Raw genomic sequence first — 16415 nt, forward strand, 5'->3', positions numbered from 1 at the left:
AGACAAGGTCTTTTCTCAAGATTTGGAGGCACTGAGAGTGAAATGATTTTCAAAGAAAAGAGGAATTGCCACTTTCATCTCCTTAAAGCCAGAGGTGTGAAAAGAGTTTGGAAGAACGCTGACATTTGCCTGAACCAAAAGAGTAAAGAAAAAAATGTGTCAGCCTAGTAACTTTCTTTTGCAAACAGAGCTTTGAGGGCCAGGGCACAAATTATGCAAGGAAAGCTTTTTGTAGACCCCCTTTCTTTTAAGAAACTACCTCAGTTGGGTTGTCATTGTCTCACTTTACTCTCACTACATTTCCATTCAAATAGGAATATTGGGGAAATTAGTATTGCATTTTTAAAGTGAGGAGTTGTGTGCTTAGCATCCAATTAGTGCTAGGCTTTTCTAAGAAAAACTTACAAAGTATTATCTTGCATAAAAAGCCATGAACATTAAAATTACTTTAAAAAGATGAATGCTTTCCGACCCCCCAAACCGTTGTACTATGACAAAGTTAGTTGCTTAAAAAATGCTAAATACTTTCAGTGATATTAGAGATGACCACAATCAATAACATATCAGAAGTTTCTAGCTGCTTATTTTAGTTTTAAAATAGCTGTAAACTTCTGCTCCTTGAATGCTCACACTATATAGCATTAGGTAGCTAGCGTTTTTTTTTTGTTTCTGTTTTTTTAAACAGATGATTGCCCAAGCTTGTATTTTTATTTATATAGCTGCTGGTTAGGAATCTATAGAAAACTTCATTACTTGAATTAACAATTACATGGAACATACATAAGTCTACAAATGCATTGAATAAATCCTCTCGCTTTAGGCCATGGCTTTAGGAGCCTCATTCAAAAAGACAGAGAAAAAAGGAAACTTTTTAGCAGTGTCTTTCAGCCACGTTTCAATTTAATCTCACATTTGAGTTCCACAATTGTTTTTTAATACGTACCCTTTGCGCCATCGGCCTCCCTGGCTCCCTTCCTATTTCAACTTCTAATATATCCTCTTTAAGGCCAGTGTGAAAAGAAACAAATACGCAAACTCCCCCGGAAAAAAAAAAAATGAAAAGCACGACGAAAAATCCCTTAACGTCTCCAGCAACGTGAGCTACTGGTCCCAGATCTTCGGTCTACGGGACCTGAAGCAAATCGCCCGAGTCACTGAGCATAAAAGCGCTCCGTTTCCAAGACAGCAGCGGAGGCAAAAAAAAAAAAAAAAAAGCAGATCTTCTCTCCCCAAAAAATCAGTTTAAAAAAAAAGCGCCCCTCAGACCCAACTACCAAATCTCATGGCTTTCTGCCACTCCGGCTGTCAATCACAGGCGAGGTTGTCAACGTGGTGAATGAATGATCATCCGCTCTGTCTTCTTCTGGTCAGAACACCTCAAATGTTAATATTCAAATGCACAAAGCCCTAGCGCTCGCTTCCCTTGAATCAGTCCTAATTCCTAATCAGTTTCTCTCTTCTCTCGCTCGCTCTCTTTCTCTTTCTCTCTCTCTCTCTCTCCCTCTTTGCAACTGCTGCACTGGAGGGAGATTAGAGGAGGAGGGTTAAAAAAAATGTCTGTCTGAGTTTGTCTTAAAGGAGCCACGATCGATGCTGCCCGCTTGCAGTCCCCGTGCGTGTGTAAAGTGTGTGTTGCACAGGCGGAGAGGTGGATTCCGACCAGAATGCTAGAACCCGGAAGTAGTGGTGGCCATAACAGGTCGCGTCTTACACAATGCATTGGGCTGCAGCAAGTAGGCTCCTCGGCAGGGGTGGGTGCGCGAAGCGAGCTCTGGCCGCACTGGAGAGGCAGAGAGGCGCTCCATTAAATCGCACGCCCAGGCACAAACACCCACACACCCAGGGCACACGCGCACAAGCGCGGGCAGCAGCTCCCGGCCTCCGGCATTATTTTCCGTATTCTTTTCTCTCCCTCCCTCTCCAGACTCTCTCCCCAAAGCCGACTGTCTTGAAATAAATTGGGACCAAACGCGGGGTAGGCAGCAGCAGGAGTTATTTTGCACAGGGCTCCGCTCATAGACTTCCTGACTTTCCTAGAAATTATTGGGGTCTGCCAGTATTTTTCGGGGCGGAGGGAGCTGATGCGGGAAGTAGTGGATTCTTAGAACCAAACACCCCAAGTAGAAAAGTCAAACTGGGAGCTAGGAGGAGGAGCAGGAGCAAGGCTGAGAAAGGCTCTGCCTAAGGAGTCCTGAGAACGTGGGGTGGAGATGGCTGGGGCTTTCTGCAGATCCAGCTTAGAGTATTTTTTGCTGTCAGAGGTGGACACCCGGCCCAAGGAAAGGAAATGCTTGCATTTTCTCACTTTGGGGATCTGGACGCCCCCACCTCCTCGTCCCGGAGGCCCCCAGCTCCAGCCCCGGCGTCCTGCGCGAAGTGAGAGAGGAAGGGAGGGAACAATGAGCCGAGAGCCGGGAATGTGCCCCCAGCGCCTGTTTACAAACACGAAGCTATTTATGATCGCCGGAAAGCGAAACCCGACGCGGGCTCGGAACAGCCCAGACCTCGCGGGTGGAGCCGGGGCCAGGGAGCCGCGGGGAGGGAGGCTCTTTCTCCGACCCGCTCCGGGCGAGGCGGCCGTGCGCCCAGGGCGCGGCGCGGCGGAGCCGGCGCGCTCGGCTGGGGCTACGGCCGCGCCGCCTTTGTCTTCGAGGCGCCGAGGGGCTCCAGCCTCGGCCGTGCTCTTTCCCTGGTGACGCCCCGCGCTCTCCTTCTCAGCCCTCCGTCCCCCAGCTCTGCTTTCCTATCCCCAACCCGGCTCAGGGAAAACTCCTAGTTCCAAAAAAAAAAAAAAAAAAGAAAAAAGAAAGAAAGAAAAAAAAAAAAAAAGAAAAAGAAAAAATGAGAAATTCACTTTGAGGATCTGAGATTTCAGACAAAAAGGTGCCCCTACCCACAACTCGGAGGCTGCAACCAGCCACTAATTTTAACTTTCTCCCTTTAAATACCTATTCTCTGGTTTAAACAAAAAATTCCTTTCCTGTAATCTCCCATCCTAAGCTTGCCCTTTATTATTATATTTAATGGTGTTATTTTTGTTTTTCTTTTTCTGCCTGCCCGGCTCTGATCTGCCGAGATGGCTCAGCCACAGCAGCTCGACCAGAGGGCTGCAAACCTCACATCCCCAAGCAGAGCTCGCAGCTCGCTCGGCTCGGAGCAGGATTTTTTTTTTTTCCTCCCTCCAGCTGAAACCTCGCAGAAAACTCCCCCTGCGGTCGACTGGAAAATGAGCTCACCCAAATCTCGGTAGGCAGCCGGGGAGGAGGGCTCGGCCAATCAAGAGGCGCTCTCGCCAAGGAGGCCTCGCATTGGCTGCGGGGAAAATCAATTATCAAATAATCGATCAGCAGGGAGCTTCGATCTGCCGGGAACGCAAACTGCCAGTCCGGATTCCCGCCCTGATGATGGCCAAAAGGCTGACTCCCCCAAAGCAGCCGGCCCCTCGCCCTCATCGCCACCACCCTCATCCCACCCCGCCAGCTGCGAACCAACCCTCACCGCAAAAGGGGGGGGGGGTATGTAGGGGGAAGAGTTTTGAGAAAGATTCGGGGCTCCTATCCGCAGAGGTTGTTTGCAAAAGACTAGGAGCTCTACAGTGTATTGAGGCCAACTCTTAATGGGCAAACTAAAAGAATTTACATCAGTCTGAGAGATAGGACTCAAGTTTCTGTTAAGTGGGCTTTCGAGGAGCTGGGGACAGAGGGCGAGCATCACAACATAGATCTGAAATCAGGTTCCACAGAGCGCACGTATCTGTCTAAGCGACGTGTATCGCTTCTTTTCATACTTTGCAGGAGTCAACGCCCAGTTCCCCCTAGTACTGGAATTGCCATAAAGCTGAGCGTCTGAGCCTTCCAGTCTCCCGCACATCACCCCCGTCCCGACACTGTAGTCTCCCCGTGTGTGCCCGAAGGGCTGACACGTTCGTCCAAAGCCTTCAGATGCGTTTTGCCTTGAGAGACCTCCTACTGTTTAAAAAACTCATCCTAGGATCCTTCACCATTTGCATCTCTCTCTTCTCTCTTCCTTTCTCTTTCTCCCCAACGCCTCAAGTTTTAGGATCTTTTACTTTTCTCCATCGCAAACAAGTGTAGAGTTTTCTGATACAAACACCCCGACACATCACGCCGGAGGTTTAAGGCAGGCCCGCGTGTCAAAGCCGAAGGGATCCAGGTGCATTACCAGCGCCTTTATGCCTGACCCACCCCTCCCACCCACCCCCTCCTCCCCAACGTGAACTTGGAAACAGAACTCAGGCCAAGATGGAACCTTCCCGTCTCAGAGGGCGATTTCTCTGTTTAATTCTTGGGCAGCTGCGCTGGCTGGGCAGGCATCGCCATCCTTTTCTTATTACAGAGAAGACCGAACTGGGCCGGTCTCCTGCGAGCTCTTCCCGGAACCCTAGCGGGCTGCGGCCAGCACCTGAGCGCCTTCCGACGGCTGCTTGTCGCCGAGGTGTGAGCTTTCTCCCCAGCAGGCCTGCAGGGCATCTGCGCGGCTGGCGGTAGTGGGGAACGAAGGGGGAGGGGGCTGAGGGTGGGGAGTGTCAAGCCGAACATCGACACGAGCACTGCTACGTTTATGATCCTAAAATGAACTGCGAAGGAAATTGTGTAAGTATAATTTAACCGAGAGAAATTTACTGCGAAATACATTTCAGTAACCATAGCCTTTAACAGCCCTAGGGGTTCCGGGGCAAAGACTTAGGTAACCGGCTTGGAGTTACCTCAAGTTGCGGCCACGTTTTCCAGTGTGGAAAAGGCCAGTTTTGACATTTATATTTCTTTGACAGTAGGATGTATTTTGTATTGACAATAGAATTGTATTTGTATTCTGGTAAGTCTTCTCTTTTGTTTTCTAGCAGAGATGGAAAAAGAAGGTTCAAGTAAGTCTCTTCTTTTCAAACACAACCCAAAACTTCAAGCAGTAGGAAGACTATTAGGCTCTTTGACCACAGTCTATCAGATTACCTTATAAATATACTTTTGATTACCTACACACAAATCTTCCTTAAAGGAAAAGATAGTTTGAGTTTGTGGGCTTAAACTAAACTCTTACTAGCTTTGAAAAGTGTCTTTTCTTTCCTCCTCCCCGTTCCCATGGATAGGTGTGAACCTGATGCTATCCCTAGGTCTTTATAAGATTAATTCTGAACAATCAAGAGACTAAAACACTTTTACAATGTAATTACAGTAGTACAAATTGTTTGCCTAAACCTCATTCTGGATAAGAATTTTACAATTAGCAAACAGTTATTACAGTTGGGGCTTGCTGAGAGAAATTGCACAGAGGACGTCTAGAGTTGCAATATAGTGGCCATAAAAAAAAAAAAAACCTCCTTTAGCAGGGCAGCAATTAATCATCTATTAATAGGAAAAGGTACAGGGATACTTCTAGGTATCTTGGAAAACTACTACCAATATTTATACCTATAGGCTTATGGCAGAATCTTGCTTTTTAAGGCAATGGTACGTTTAATTTGTGAAAACCTGGCCTGATGAAGGGTTCTGGCACTTGCCCCTAGCTCTTTCGACATGGGCCTTCCATACTCAGCTTACCCTTCTCATCCCAGAGCATCTTCCCAAAGATAGAGGAGGACTTTAAAGAGGCAGTCTGGGGCCTAGGTCTCTATTGTTTAGACCCTCTGGCAAAGAGGCATTTAAAGCAAATTGTGCCCCTTTAGGCTGTTGCTACAGTCCTCCGGGAGAACTCCACTCTAGTTTTCTGTTCTCCTATAAGGAATTGTGCCTTTGAAAAGATCCATATCCCGAATTAGGCTTTTGTGCTCGAAGTTCACACTGATGAGTCAGCTCCAAAACCCTCAGAAATTAAAAAGGCACCTCTTAAGGTAAAATGTGTGTGTATTTGCCAGCCCAGAATAAACACAAGCCTGTTAATCAATCGAGTTTGGCAGCTGGGTTCACAGAATGATAAGGGTTTATCATCTGCCACCTAAGTTTAAGATGCCTGTTAAAATGTTCTGATTGCTCTCGAAGTTGTCCTGGGGTGGGAGGTGGGGGGGTGGAGGCTTACAGTTGGTACTTCAAGAACATCCATCCTCTGAATCTCACCCCCACATTAGCATTTGCATTTCAAAAAACCGAAATAAGAGGAGGGAAAGACAGTTTAAAGAAAATAGATTTAAAATCTAGTCGAGATAATAGAGGAATGCTGGAGATAAGAACCTGGATGCGATCTGAGAAAGGTACCAAGGAGTCAAAGCTAATGAATGGCTGTGAGAAAAGTGAAATAAACTATTTAGAGGTCTATAAAAGGGAGAAACAACTCGGTTAGGTGATATGAAAGGGGGTTAACCGGCAGGATTAGGGAAGACGATAATCGAGTGCCCCAAAGCAATCCGGGCTATAAGAACCCGGGGATTTGTTTACTGCATTTTGCTTCAGAAAACAAAGAACGTCTGGGTCCAGTTCAGAAGTCAATGAGAGGTCAGCTGAGGCTCTCCAACCATCGCAGGGAAAATACCTAAGTCACTATATTCTGCCTGGGTAACGCAGAAGTGAAGAGAAAAATTTGGGGAAGGGGGGAATGTTTTCCTTACCACTTTTCTATTTCAAATCATTAAAATGCTTTGGTCTCTAGAGGGGGAAAAATTACACTGGTTAACATAATTACTAGCTCTGACATTTTCAGAAGTTATAGAGGTCTTTTATTAATTAAATGGAGGGCTTAATAAAATATTCCTAATAAAATTTATGGTTGTCTTAAAACTTTCTAAACAGTGCTATAAATTCTTAATAAAATTAACTGGGAAATGAGTTATTAGCCCACACTTTACCTCCCCACCACTTCTACATACGGAGAGTCTGCAGAATGAAAAGGGAAATAGAAGCCTTTTTAGTAAAATAAAAATATTAGCCCGTCACACATTGCTTTAGAAGAGGCAAAGTTTCAGCTGAATTACTTCCAATGGTTTCCGCCTCCAGTATCCCCCAAAAGCTATTCACAAAATTTCTAGAAAATTTCTTCCCCTTTTCTATTACATATTATATGTGCATGTATATGTAAGCCCATTTGAACTATTCAATTTTCTGGTCTGAGTTGTGTGTTAAGTTTAATTTAAAAAATAGAGTCAGCATGCAAAATTCCAATATAGAATTTTGAAGGTTCAGATTGTAAATATTTCCATCTATTAGAAGATAATTAAAAATGAAATGCCTTGTGATTTCTCTCAATTTGGTTTCTTTAAAGGTACCTTTTAAATAATAAATTTCCCACTAATATTTCCTTCCAAACTCATTTCTAACAGTCAGTGCATTGTCTGAAGCAGTGTTTTGTTGAGGAGATAGACAAAACTTTCTTACACAACTATATTTTAAAACTTTGGGGAGTTATCTTAAGTTTTGAGACACTTCTGTGCTTCACAGATACAACACTGGCTAGCTGGCGGTTTAAAATGAACAGCACACTCAAACACACTCCAAACCAAACAAAACAGCTTTGGTGGATTGTTCAGCATTTGAAGGCTTGATCTTTTGTGCCGTCTACTGGACAATGGAAAAACTACAGTCTTTATGATTTAAGAAACTTTTCTTGTCCTGTATAGGGTGGAGGTGGGGGTGTGACTTGGTGCTGGTAAGTAACAGGAGAGGGCCACAGAACCCAACTTAAACTCACAGAACAGGTTTTGTGGTCTAATCATGTGTTCAAATCCAAGTTTAGGACATCAAATTAAGCAGAGGCACACCTCAATCACTTGATTAAGGCACAAGGCTAAAACCTACATTTAATACTGCTTTGTATGTATATATGTGCAGGGAGTCATCTTGGAAAGAAAAAGAAAGAAAAGATGGTGGGACAAGCCCAGCATCTCTGAAAAAAAAAAAAATATATATATATATATAGAGAGAGAGAGAGAGAGAGAGAGAGAGAGAGAGAGATTGCTGCTTGGCTCTGAATGTGAATTTGCTTGATAGTCAAGTTAAATGTATTTAGTGCCTAGGTAATCCAGGGTGTACAAACAAACTTTTGATATTTGGAACACAACATTGTTCACCAATCAAGAAAAGTACTTTTAGGAGTGAGAGCATGTAATTGGTAATTAGAAACATTTAGTGCAGTTCCTTTTGGGCACTGCTGGATGAAAACGTGAAAACTTCAGTGTTTTCACTTGGAGACCACATGTGGGAGAAAGTGTGGGTGAAATTCAGAGTCAGATGCCTTTATGTAAGAGGCTGTTTGGTGTTCTCTTAAACATTTAAAAATATTGTATACATTTTAGTTATGACTTTAAAAATATTTATAAAGCTCTACCATTATGGAAGCTTTGTGCCAAAACAAAAATTCATGAAGCTAACTTTGACCTCTGTTTGATATTGACATAATTTCTGAATAATCACAATTACCGTAGAGAACTGATAAAGCCCAACACCAATAAAATATGGAGAAGTCAAGCTGATTTTGGTTGAAGAGACATAGACATGGGTACCAGGATCTTAAAACTGTTCATCCGCTTTTCTGAAGTTACAGTTCCTTATTGCATTTAAAAAACAAAACAAAACAAACTCAAGTAGCACAAGACTAGTTGTTAGGGTGCCCTTTAATAAAAACCTAATAGTGAAAAGGAGACGGCTTTTGAACATTTTATTAATGCATAAATATATTTCAATGATCTACTTCAAATATACATTTTGATATGGCACTATGTCAGAATGACTCTGAAAGTTACATATTACATATAGCTATAAATATAGTTATGGATTGACATTGACTACTTAAAGCAGTGAGACTGTTTGCATTGCAGTGTGAAAAGAACAGGATGGCTACAGCTAGTCTACAGAGATGGTGGTGGTTGTGAGGCATGCAGGTGGTGATGGCTGTGGTGGGTGTCTCTCAAACTTTGGTATAATCAACTGAACTACGAAAGGTTATTTTATGAGATGCTATTAAGCTCCAGTGGTCCAGAATAAAACAGCAACAACAAGGACCCTACTAACAATAGCTGGAAAACGTAGAAAATTCTTACAGGAACCAATCCTAAGTATTCACGCGTTTGATATAGTCTTTAGTAGTGGAAGTACCGAGTGCTGGCGTATGTCTCTAGTCACCAAATGAAAACATGTACATTTGAAGCAACAGGATGAGCCAGACTGGCCATGATTAGCTTCCATGTTGGACTGGATTAAGGGGTATAGTTTGTGAAAACCTTCAGGCAAAAAAATTGTACTGATTATTCAAAAATAAATATTTTAACATTTCACTGAGTTATCTAATGAATAAGAAAAACATCGAAGGCTTCCTGCAGCTCAGAAAGAATTCTAGTAGCGTGAAAAACTCAGAGAAGGAAAGAGCAAGAAGAAACTGAAGGATGCCCGCTGAGTAGTTATTCACTTGTGAATATCTGAAAACACTTCCGTGCCCTTATTTAAAAAATGAAAAATAAATATCATCTTTTCTTGTCTTTTTTTTTTTTTAACTTAACGTCAGACTATGGTGATGCTTGCTAAAAAATCATGACATTCCTCCCAGGCGATGTATGCAAGAAAGGGCCAATTTGAAAACATAACTAATGAGAGAAGTCGACGTATAAGCCGCGAACAAGTCAGTTCACAGTCAAACCTACAGCCCTGAGAGGCTTCCCTTCTTCCGAGCTCATGGAGGATAACTTCATTTACTGGCAGATCGGCGGCCACTCCCGGGACTCTCTGCCGACTGGGTTCTTCCACCGCTGTGCCCTCTGCGGGGCTGTGCCGTCGCCTGTGCGTGGCGGGGTGCCAGGTCCCGCGGCGCCCTGCCGCGCAGTCTGGTCCCCCGCGCGCCGAGCCACCCCCAGCCCCGGGCCTACCTGCACCCCCCGGGGCGCGGGCTTCCCGAGGCGGGGGGTGGGGGCGGCAGGATACGCTTCCCTGGGTAGGGCCCCCCAGAATCTGCTCACAGCTGGCGGGGCGCGAGGGCGGCGGGGCGGGGGCGAGGGCAGGCTTGGGGGAACGTGTTCCCCGGGGACCCCGAAGATAACCAAGGGTGGGTGAAAAGGTCCGCTCTCCAGCCAGTGCTCCCCATCCCGCCATTCTTGATCGCGATCCCTTCTTTGGGGTTCGCCGCAGACGCCGCCCGAGGGAGGGAGGGAGCCAGGCCTGCGCGGCGCGGGTGGCGGCCCGGGAGCCGGAACGCGGGGACTCGCGGACCCGGACTCGGGGCGCGGGGCTCTGTTTGCCGGTTCTTGGGACTGAGTACCCGAGGACGCCTCTCTCCCCATCTGGACTCGGGGACTCGGGCTCACCCCACCGCCCCTTGTCCCTTAGCCTATTCTAGAAGCTTCTCGCCTCGGTTCCAGGACGATTCTTCCCCGGGGGTGCCGCCCGTCTCCCGCTCCCTCCTCCGGGGCCAAGTGTGCCCTGCGAGTCTGCTGAGGACGCGGGAGCCTTCGGGGACCCAGGCCGCCCCCGCGTCCCAGGCAGCCCCCTCGGAGGGGCTGGAACAAGCGCACGTTTGTGGCGGAGGTTATTATTTCAGGTGCGCTAATGGGATTAGCGGCCGCGGGAGAACCGTGTGGGGATAGATGCGGTTCCTTTTCCCGGTCCCAGCCGCCGCCGGGTGGAAGGAGAGGCACCGGCGGCCTCTCCTCGCCGCACCGCCCTCTCCGCGCGCCCGGCGCGGCGCTCACACCTCAGAGGGAGGCGGCGGCCCCCGCGCCCTGGGACCGGAGGGCGGGGACGTGGGGAGGAGGGTGATGCGGGGTAGGGGGAGGGGGAGGAAAGGGGGGAGGCGCAGAGTGATGGCGACAGAAACAGGGAGAGGGAGATTGTGGCAGAAACAGAGAGACAGGGAGAGCGATCAAGATGGGATCGGATCCAGGCCTGTCCACCCCCAGGACACAGGCCTCCGCACACCCGCCTCGCCAGGGAAGGAGGAACGCGCACCTCGTTCCCGGGAGCTGCTTTGTGCTTCCTGGGGAGCTTTATCATATACTTTTGCATAATTGCGTATTGACTTTCGTAAATAGTTCCGCAGAGCTATTTGTGCTTCCACTTGTTCAATCACAAACAATTCCCTTAGGAAAAGGAAAAAGAAAAGTAAGTGTGGGTGGGTGAGAACCAAGGCCAGAGGCAAACAGTGCCACCCCCTTGCAAAATGTCCCCTAGGACATCCCAGAAATAACCGTCCTGTTCTGGGAAGTGCGAGTCGACATCACACATGGGGTGAAGTGATTGCTGGGCATTAGGCCCAATTTTCTCAGCCCCTTCCCCACTGCAAAGAGCCAGAGAATGTTAGGGCTAAGTCAAGGCATTTAGTTTCATTTGCCCACTTCACAGATGAGCAAGCTGAGCCCGACAGGGGTTAAGTGACCTATCCAATTTCTCCTTTCTATTTTCTGCATGTCTCAAAGTATGTGTGTGTGTGTATATACACACACACACACACACACACACACACACACACACATACACACACACACGTGTGTGTATATATATATACCCTAATACTTAAAAAAAAAATCACGGCTACGGAAGAAACCTTACCTACTCTTCTTTACTAAGATCACTGGAGATCAGAGCCTGTGTCTCTTGTCAGAAGCAGCTGTGGTTGAAGCTGATGGTGGTGCGTGAGTGAGTCGGGGTGGGGGGGGCTGGGTGGTGGCTCCTCCCTTCTCCCCTGCCCAGACACTGAGTCCATCACCAAACCCCTTTCAGAGAGCAGCAGGCTGGGACCTTGCTGACCTGTGGAAGACCCCTCCAGGCAGCAGGGAGAAAGAAGTAAGGAGAGTTTGTATTTGGTGGAGATGCTGTGGGGGTCTCATTGGCTTTGCTCTTCTCCAGCCCACTCCTAACCCCCCAAACAAACAACCAAACGACACAGACCCTTCGCATCAATTTCCTGTGAGTGAGTGACCCTAAGCAGGAAATGAGCCCAGGTCACCCAGGCATTTACGTGGAGACGTTCAAGGCTTTATTTACCCCAGGATTAAAAACAACATCCCTCTGACTCTGTCTCTCCTCAGCTGCTTGCCTTTTAAGGATGTGAGAAGGAGCTTCTTAGAGTCTAAACAGACATCATAACTCTTTGAGATGTTTAGGTTTCAAGTTTACAAAAACAGCACTTTAGCTCTGCTCTCCTGAACCCCACCTCATCCGAGACCCAGGCTATGAAACCCCTTTATACAGATCCTGTATCTTCTATGGGCAAAATAAATTTTTTGAGTAGTCGCTTCTAATTCTGGAATATTTTTATTTTTAGCTTCACACTTGGCTCCTAAAACAAATCAGTTACTTATCAGCCTCTCCTCCTCCTTACCTGATTGTTTTTAGCCTTTAATTCTGAAATTTTTTGTTACCTTGTATTTTGTCTTGATGTGGGTGTTTGGTACGGAAAATCTGCTTGTAGGCTTGGTATCTGCAGCCATCTACATTTCTTTTGTGAAAATTCTGTTAAGTTTACTATGTTTTTCTTTTTTAAACTTACTGAACATTAACAAAAAATAGCGTACCATAACACCCTTTGAGGTCTAAACGTTAGTTTCGTTCTAGCCTAGCTTTCCTGATGAGCTCGTTGCATTTTCTTAGATGTTTGTTGATTCGTATATCTTTTAGTTAAAAGTCTTTTGAGGAGTCCAGACCCTTGTGATATGCTGGCCTATAAAACTGTTTAATTCTCGACTATTTAGTGATTGTAGACTGAAGCGGAAGAATGATTTTGGAAATTGGTTCCATTGAAAAAAGCTCTTTTGCTTACCAATATTCCCAGCCAAGATTCTGGGCAGTGGCTGTAGGGGAGAGAGGTAGACGGAAGGGTTAGGACACTTGGGTTCAATTTGTGACACAGACACGAATGGGCTGATTGCATTTGAAGAAATTAATCACCTGCAAAATGAATTGGTTATATTATTTTCTTCTCTAAGTGTACTTCTTTGGTCCTTGTATTTAGTAATTCTGTATTATAAAATCAGGCCGAGAGAAAACGTGTAGCTTCATAATGGACAAAAAAGTTTAGTGTCAGGTCATTGCAATAATACATATTTCATAGTAAATTTTTTCAAAGGTTGATGTTTTGGAGTTGGGTTAGAGGTTATTCTAAAGCAATGTTTCCCTGCCTTGATTTCAGCCATTTACCCACAATCATAGGGTTTTTGCCCTGTTTCAGTGCCTTCTTGTTGTTTTTTAAAAAATAGTCTCAATTAGAATAAAACACATAAATGTATTTTAAAATAAAACTTTACTAAAAAAAAAAGATACAAATGAACTTTACAAAATAGAAATGGACTCATGGACATAGAAAACAAAATATGGCTACCAAAGGCAAAAAGGATGGAAGGATAAATCAGGAATTTGAGGTTAGCAGATACACACTACTATATATAAATTAGATAAACAACAAGGTCCTACTGTGTAGCACAGGGAACTACATTCAGTCATTTGTAACAACCTATAATGAAAAAGAATATGGAAAAGAATATATATGTATAACTGAATCACTATGCTGTACACCAGAAACACATTGTAAATCAAATATACTTCAGTGAAAAAAATGAAATTTTATATCATAAGATTTCTTTTGTATTTTTTCTAATGCAAAATACAGTAAATACAATAATAAATTTAAAACATAATAAATTTGCATGGATACATGCTCCTAAATCATCTTTACCTCACTTTGGGAAGCAATGGCCAAAGGTCATCTTAAATCTGTCCAATATGCCATGTTCTAAACAGGTTCTACTTAATATATCAGCGTGACCAAATTCTGTTCAACAAATATCACGCCATGAACACAAAGAGGCACTTGGCAAAGAAAGAAGTGAATACTAATGATTAGAGAATAAAAACACTAATTTTTAGGGAAAAAATCACTAATGTCTTGTAATTCAGCTTTGGTATTTCAAGTGCGATTGTATCTTGTAAACCCATAACTGCAAACTTGTTGATTTTGGTGAACTATATGAAGCCCCCATTTTACATGACTGCATTTTGAAATGTAATCACTACAATTTTAGACATTAGTAAGGCCCAAATTTTAGATAATAATGAGCAATTTTTGAAAAATGTACTCGATTCTACAAAAATGGCAATAATTTCTCATAAAAACCTTCAAAACACTGAAATCTGAAACTCTTGTGCTTTATATTCCAGGGACGGAAAAAACATAAATGCTTCCACTTTGGACTTTTTTTCTTTTTCAATTTATTCAGTCTCTACTCCCCCCTCTTTTGAGATTCTCCCTACAGGGAAATCAAGTGTCAGAAGAATTTCTTAATACCTTCAGGCACTGTAACCTCCAGATACTATTCTTGAAGTTTGAAAATGACAACTTAGGTCTTTGTTGAAAGGTATTCCTGAAAGAACTAAGTAAACAGACGGACGTCAAAAGCACAGGATTATTTTTTGCTATCATTTGATTTTGTCTGGGTATTCTTTAGTGTGGTTTAGAGGTTAAAATACTTAATTCTGTCTCTACTGGCCAGGCAACTTTTGGAGACACTTTCTCTAGTTCTTGGTTTTACATTTGTCTTTTCTTTGTAGAGTTGCACACTGCATTTAGAGGGCAAGAGGTAATTTACACAGAGATTTCATTTCTTTACGCCTAATAGTGGTTACATGTCTCAGCAAACCAAATGCCATTTGCTGGAAGCCTTTGTTCTGCTTTGTTTTCCCCTAAATATGGCATTAAGTTAAAATAATAATTTATTGAAACAACATAAACACCTGACCATCTTAAAAACCAAGGAAAATCAAGACCAAAAAGCATTGCTTAGCACAACCAGAGTGCTTAAGAACTTTAAAACCACAGAGTTGGAAATGGATAGTTAGGGCCTTTTTAATAACTGTCATTTAGCTGTGATTCTAAATCAGTACCCCAGCACGATGAAGAGTGTGGTTGAGCTTCAAATGCTCTCGAAACCACTGCTTTGAAGGTCAAACAGCCATGTTTAAGTTCCCAGCTATACTGTGCTACCAGGAATCCTTGGCAACCTGGGACCAACCATGACCCTAACCCGGGAAGAACCAAACGCTCACTGCCAGTCAGTTCCCGGATTTGTGATTCTACACCTGGTAGTTACCTTTTTTTTCTTTCTCCTATTTGAGCATTTAACTCTCTTTATTTTTGTATTAAAAAAAATTGCGGTGGGAGAGGTAATTGAGTTTATTTATTTATTAATTTTAATGGGAGTACTGGGGACAGAACCCAGGACATCTGACATGCTAAGCAGGCACTCTACCACTGAGCTACACCCTCTCCATTTCATTTTGTATTTTTGCATATCTATGGTCGCTGGCCAACACCTTTTTTTTTTTTTAATCCTAAGCTAATTTAGCATGTAAAGTATTATATATTTTCAGATACACTTACCTGATCCGTGCTTAGGGCTTATGTGTTTGAGGTGCTCCCCCAGTGAGGCTTCCTCAGTGCCTGTAGCTTTTTACCCCAGGAGGGAATAGCTTGAATTTGTTTCAAAATTCTCTTCGTTTTATTTGCTTTTTCTTTTCCTATGAGTCTTTAATTTAGTTCTGCTGACACAGTTGGTTAACCCCATACTGGGGAGCTGATTAAAAACACTTTCTAAAAATGTCTGTTCCTATTGCTGGTATTAATCAGCATTTTTTTTTTTTTTTTTTGCCTATTGCTTTTTTTTTCTTGGTTTGTTTATCAAAATCTTTCCACCCCAATCATTCTAAAAGGGCACAGTTTAAAAAGCAACATACCCCATTCTTTTGAGGACGGGTTAGTTCTCATTGCGTAACGTCTAATGTCCTTGCTACCTTTAGAATGATTCTGGAGAACAGTAAGTGATCTTAGAGACTCTTTCGTACTGTGTAAATGCTGGCAATAAGCAGGTCTGTTCTCATCCACGTGTTTAGGAGTCCACTGCCCTGCAGATCCCCCTCTTGAGGACTGCTTCCTTGAAGTATCTGAACTGTGGTCGCAGATCTGCTGAGAAGCCGCGCAGGCTCATTCATGCTCTACACACTCAGTTAACCCAGACACCAGGGTCATCCTCACTCTCCTAACCCTGCTCTCTTGGAAACTTTTCAGAAGACATGAGGTCCAAAAACAGTTCCAGAGTTTATTTGCTTTTCTCATTGTCACTGACATTTTGGGGGGATAGTGATTAAAGAGGCAAGTCTGTTGCAAATTTCATAAATCGGTCTTTTCTCTCTGCTCTGCTGTCAGGTTGCCCTTCTCACTAATGTCACCATATGTCAGGGCTTATCCCAGCCAATCTGAGATCGATTCAGAGTGTTTGACTACCTTTTGGGGTCCTGTTGCCTGTAATTGGTAAGACTTTGCCAACTTTTTCATCTTATGCTGTTCTGTTTAGAACAGTGTTACTCAGCTGACATTAATTGTCTGTTCTAAACAAGTCTTTGAGATTCAGGCATAAAATTGAGAATTCAATTGTTGTCCCTAATTTAAGAAAGCATTTCACAGTTTGCAATGCCTGCCCCACCCTCAGGCCTAATATC

At 44.0% G+C, this 16415-nt stretch overlaps 1 protein-coding gene across 2 annotated transcripts in view; it reads right to left on the reverse strand.

Annotated features, from left to right (window-relative positions):
• Positions 1–1719, reverse strand: part of MEIS1 (Meis homeobox 1) — a 131706-nt gene extending 129987 nt beyond the window's left edge. Inside the window, exon 1 of one of the 2 annotated variants that reach the window (XM_010979914.3) lies at positions 944–1719. In XM_010979914.3, coding sequence (XP_010978216.1) covers positions 944–955 — 12 coding nt within the window. In that variant the 5' untranslated portion in view covers positions 956–1719. The remainder of the gene's footprint in view (positions 1–943) is intronic. The other variant, XM_010979915.3, reaches the window with a different exon arrangement.
• Between the last annotated feature and the right edge of the window lie 14696 nt (positions 1720–16415).

The sequence above is a fragment of the Camelus dromedarius genome, chromosome 15 (assembly GCF_036321535.1).
Source record: "Camelus dromedarius isolate mCamDro1 chromosome 15, mCamDro1.pat, whole genome shotgun sequence".
NCBI lineage: Eukaryota > Metazoa > Chordata > Mammalia > Artiodactyla > Camelidae > Camelus > Camelus dromedarius.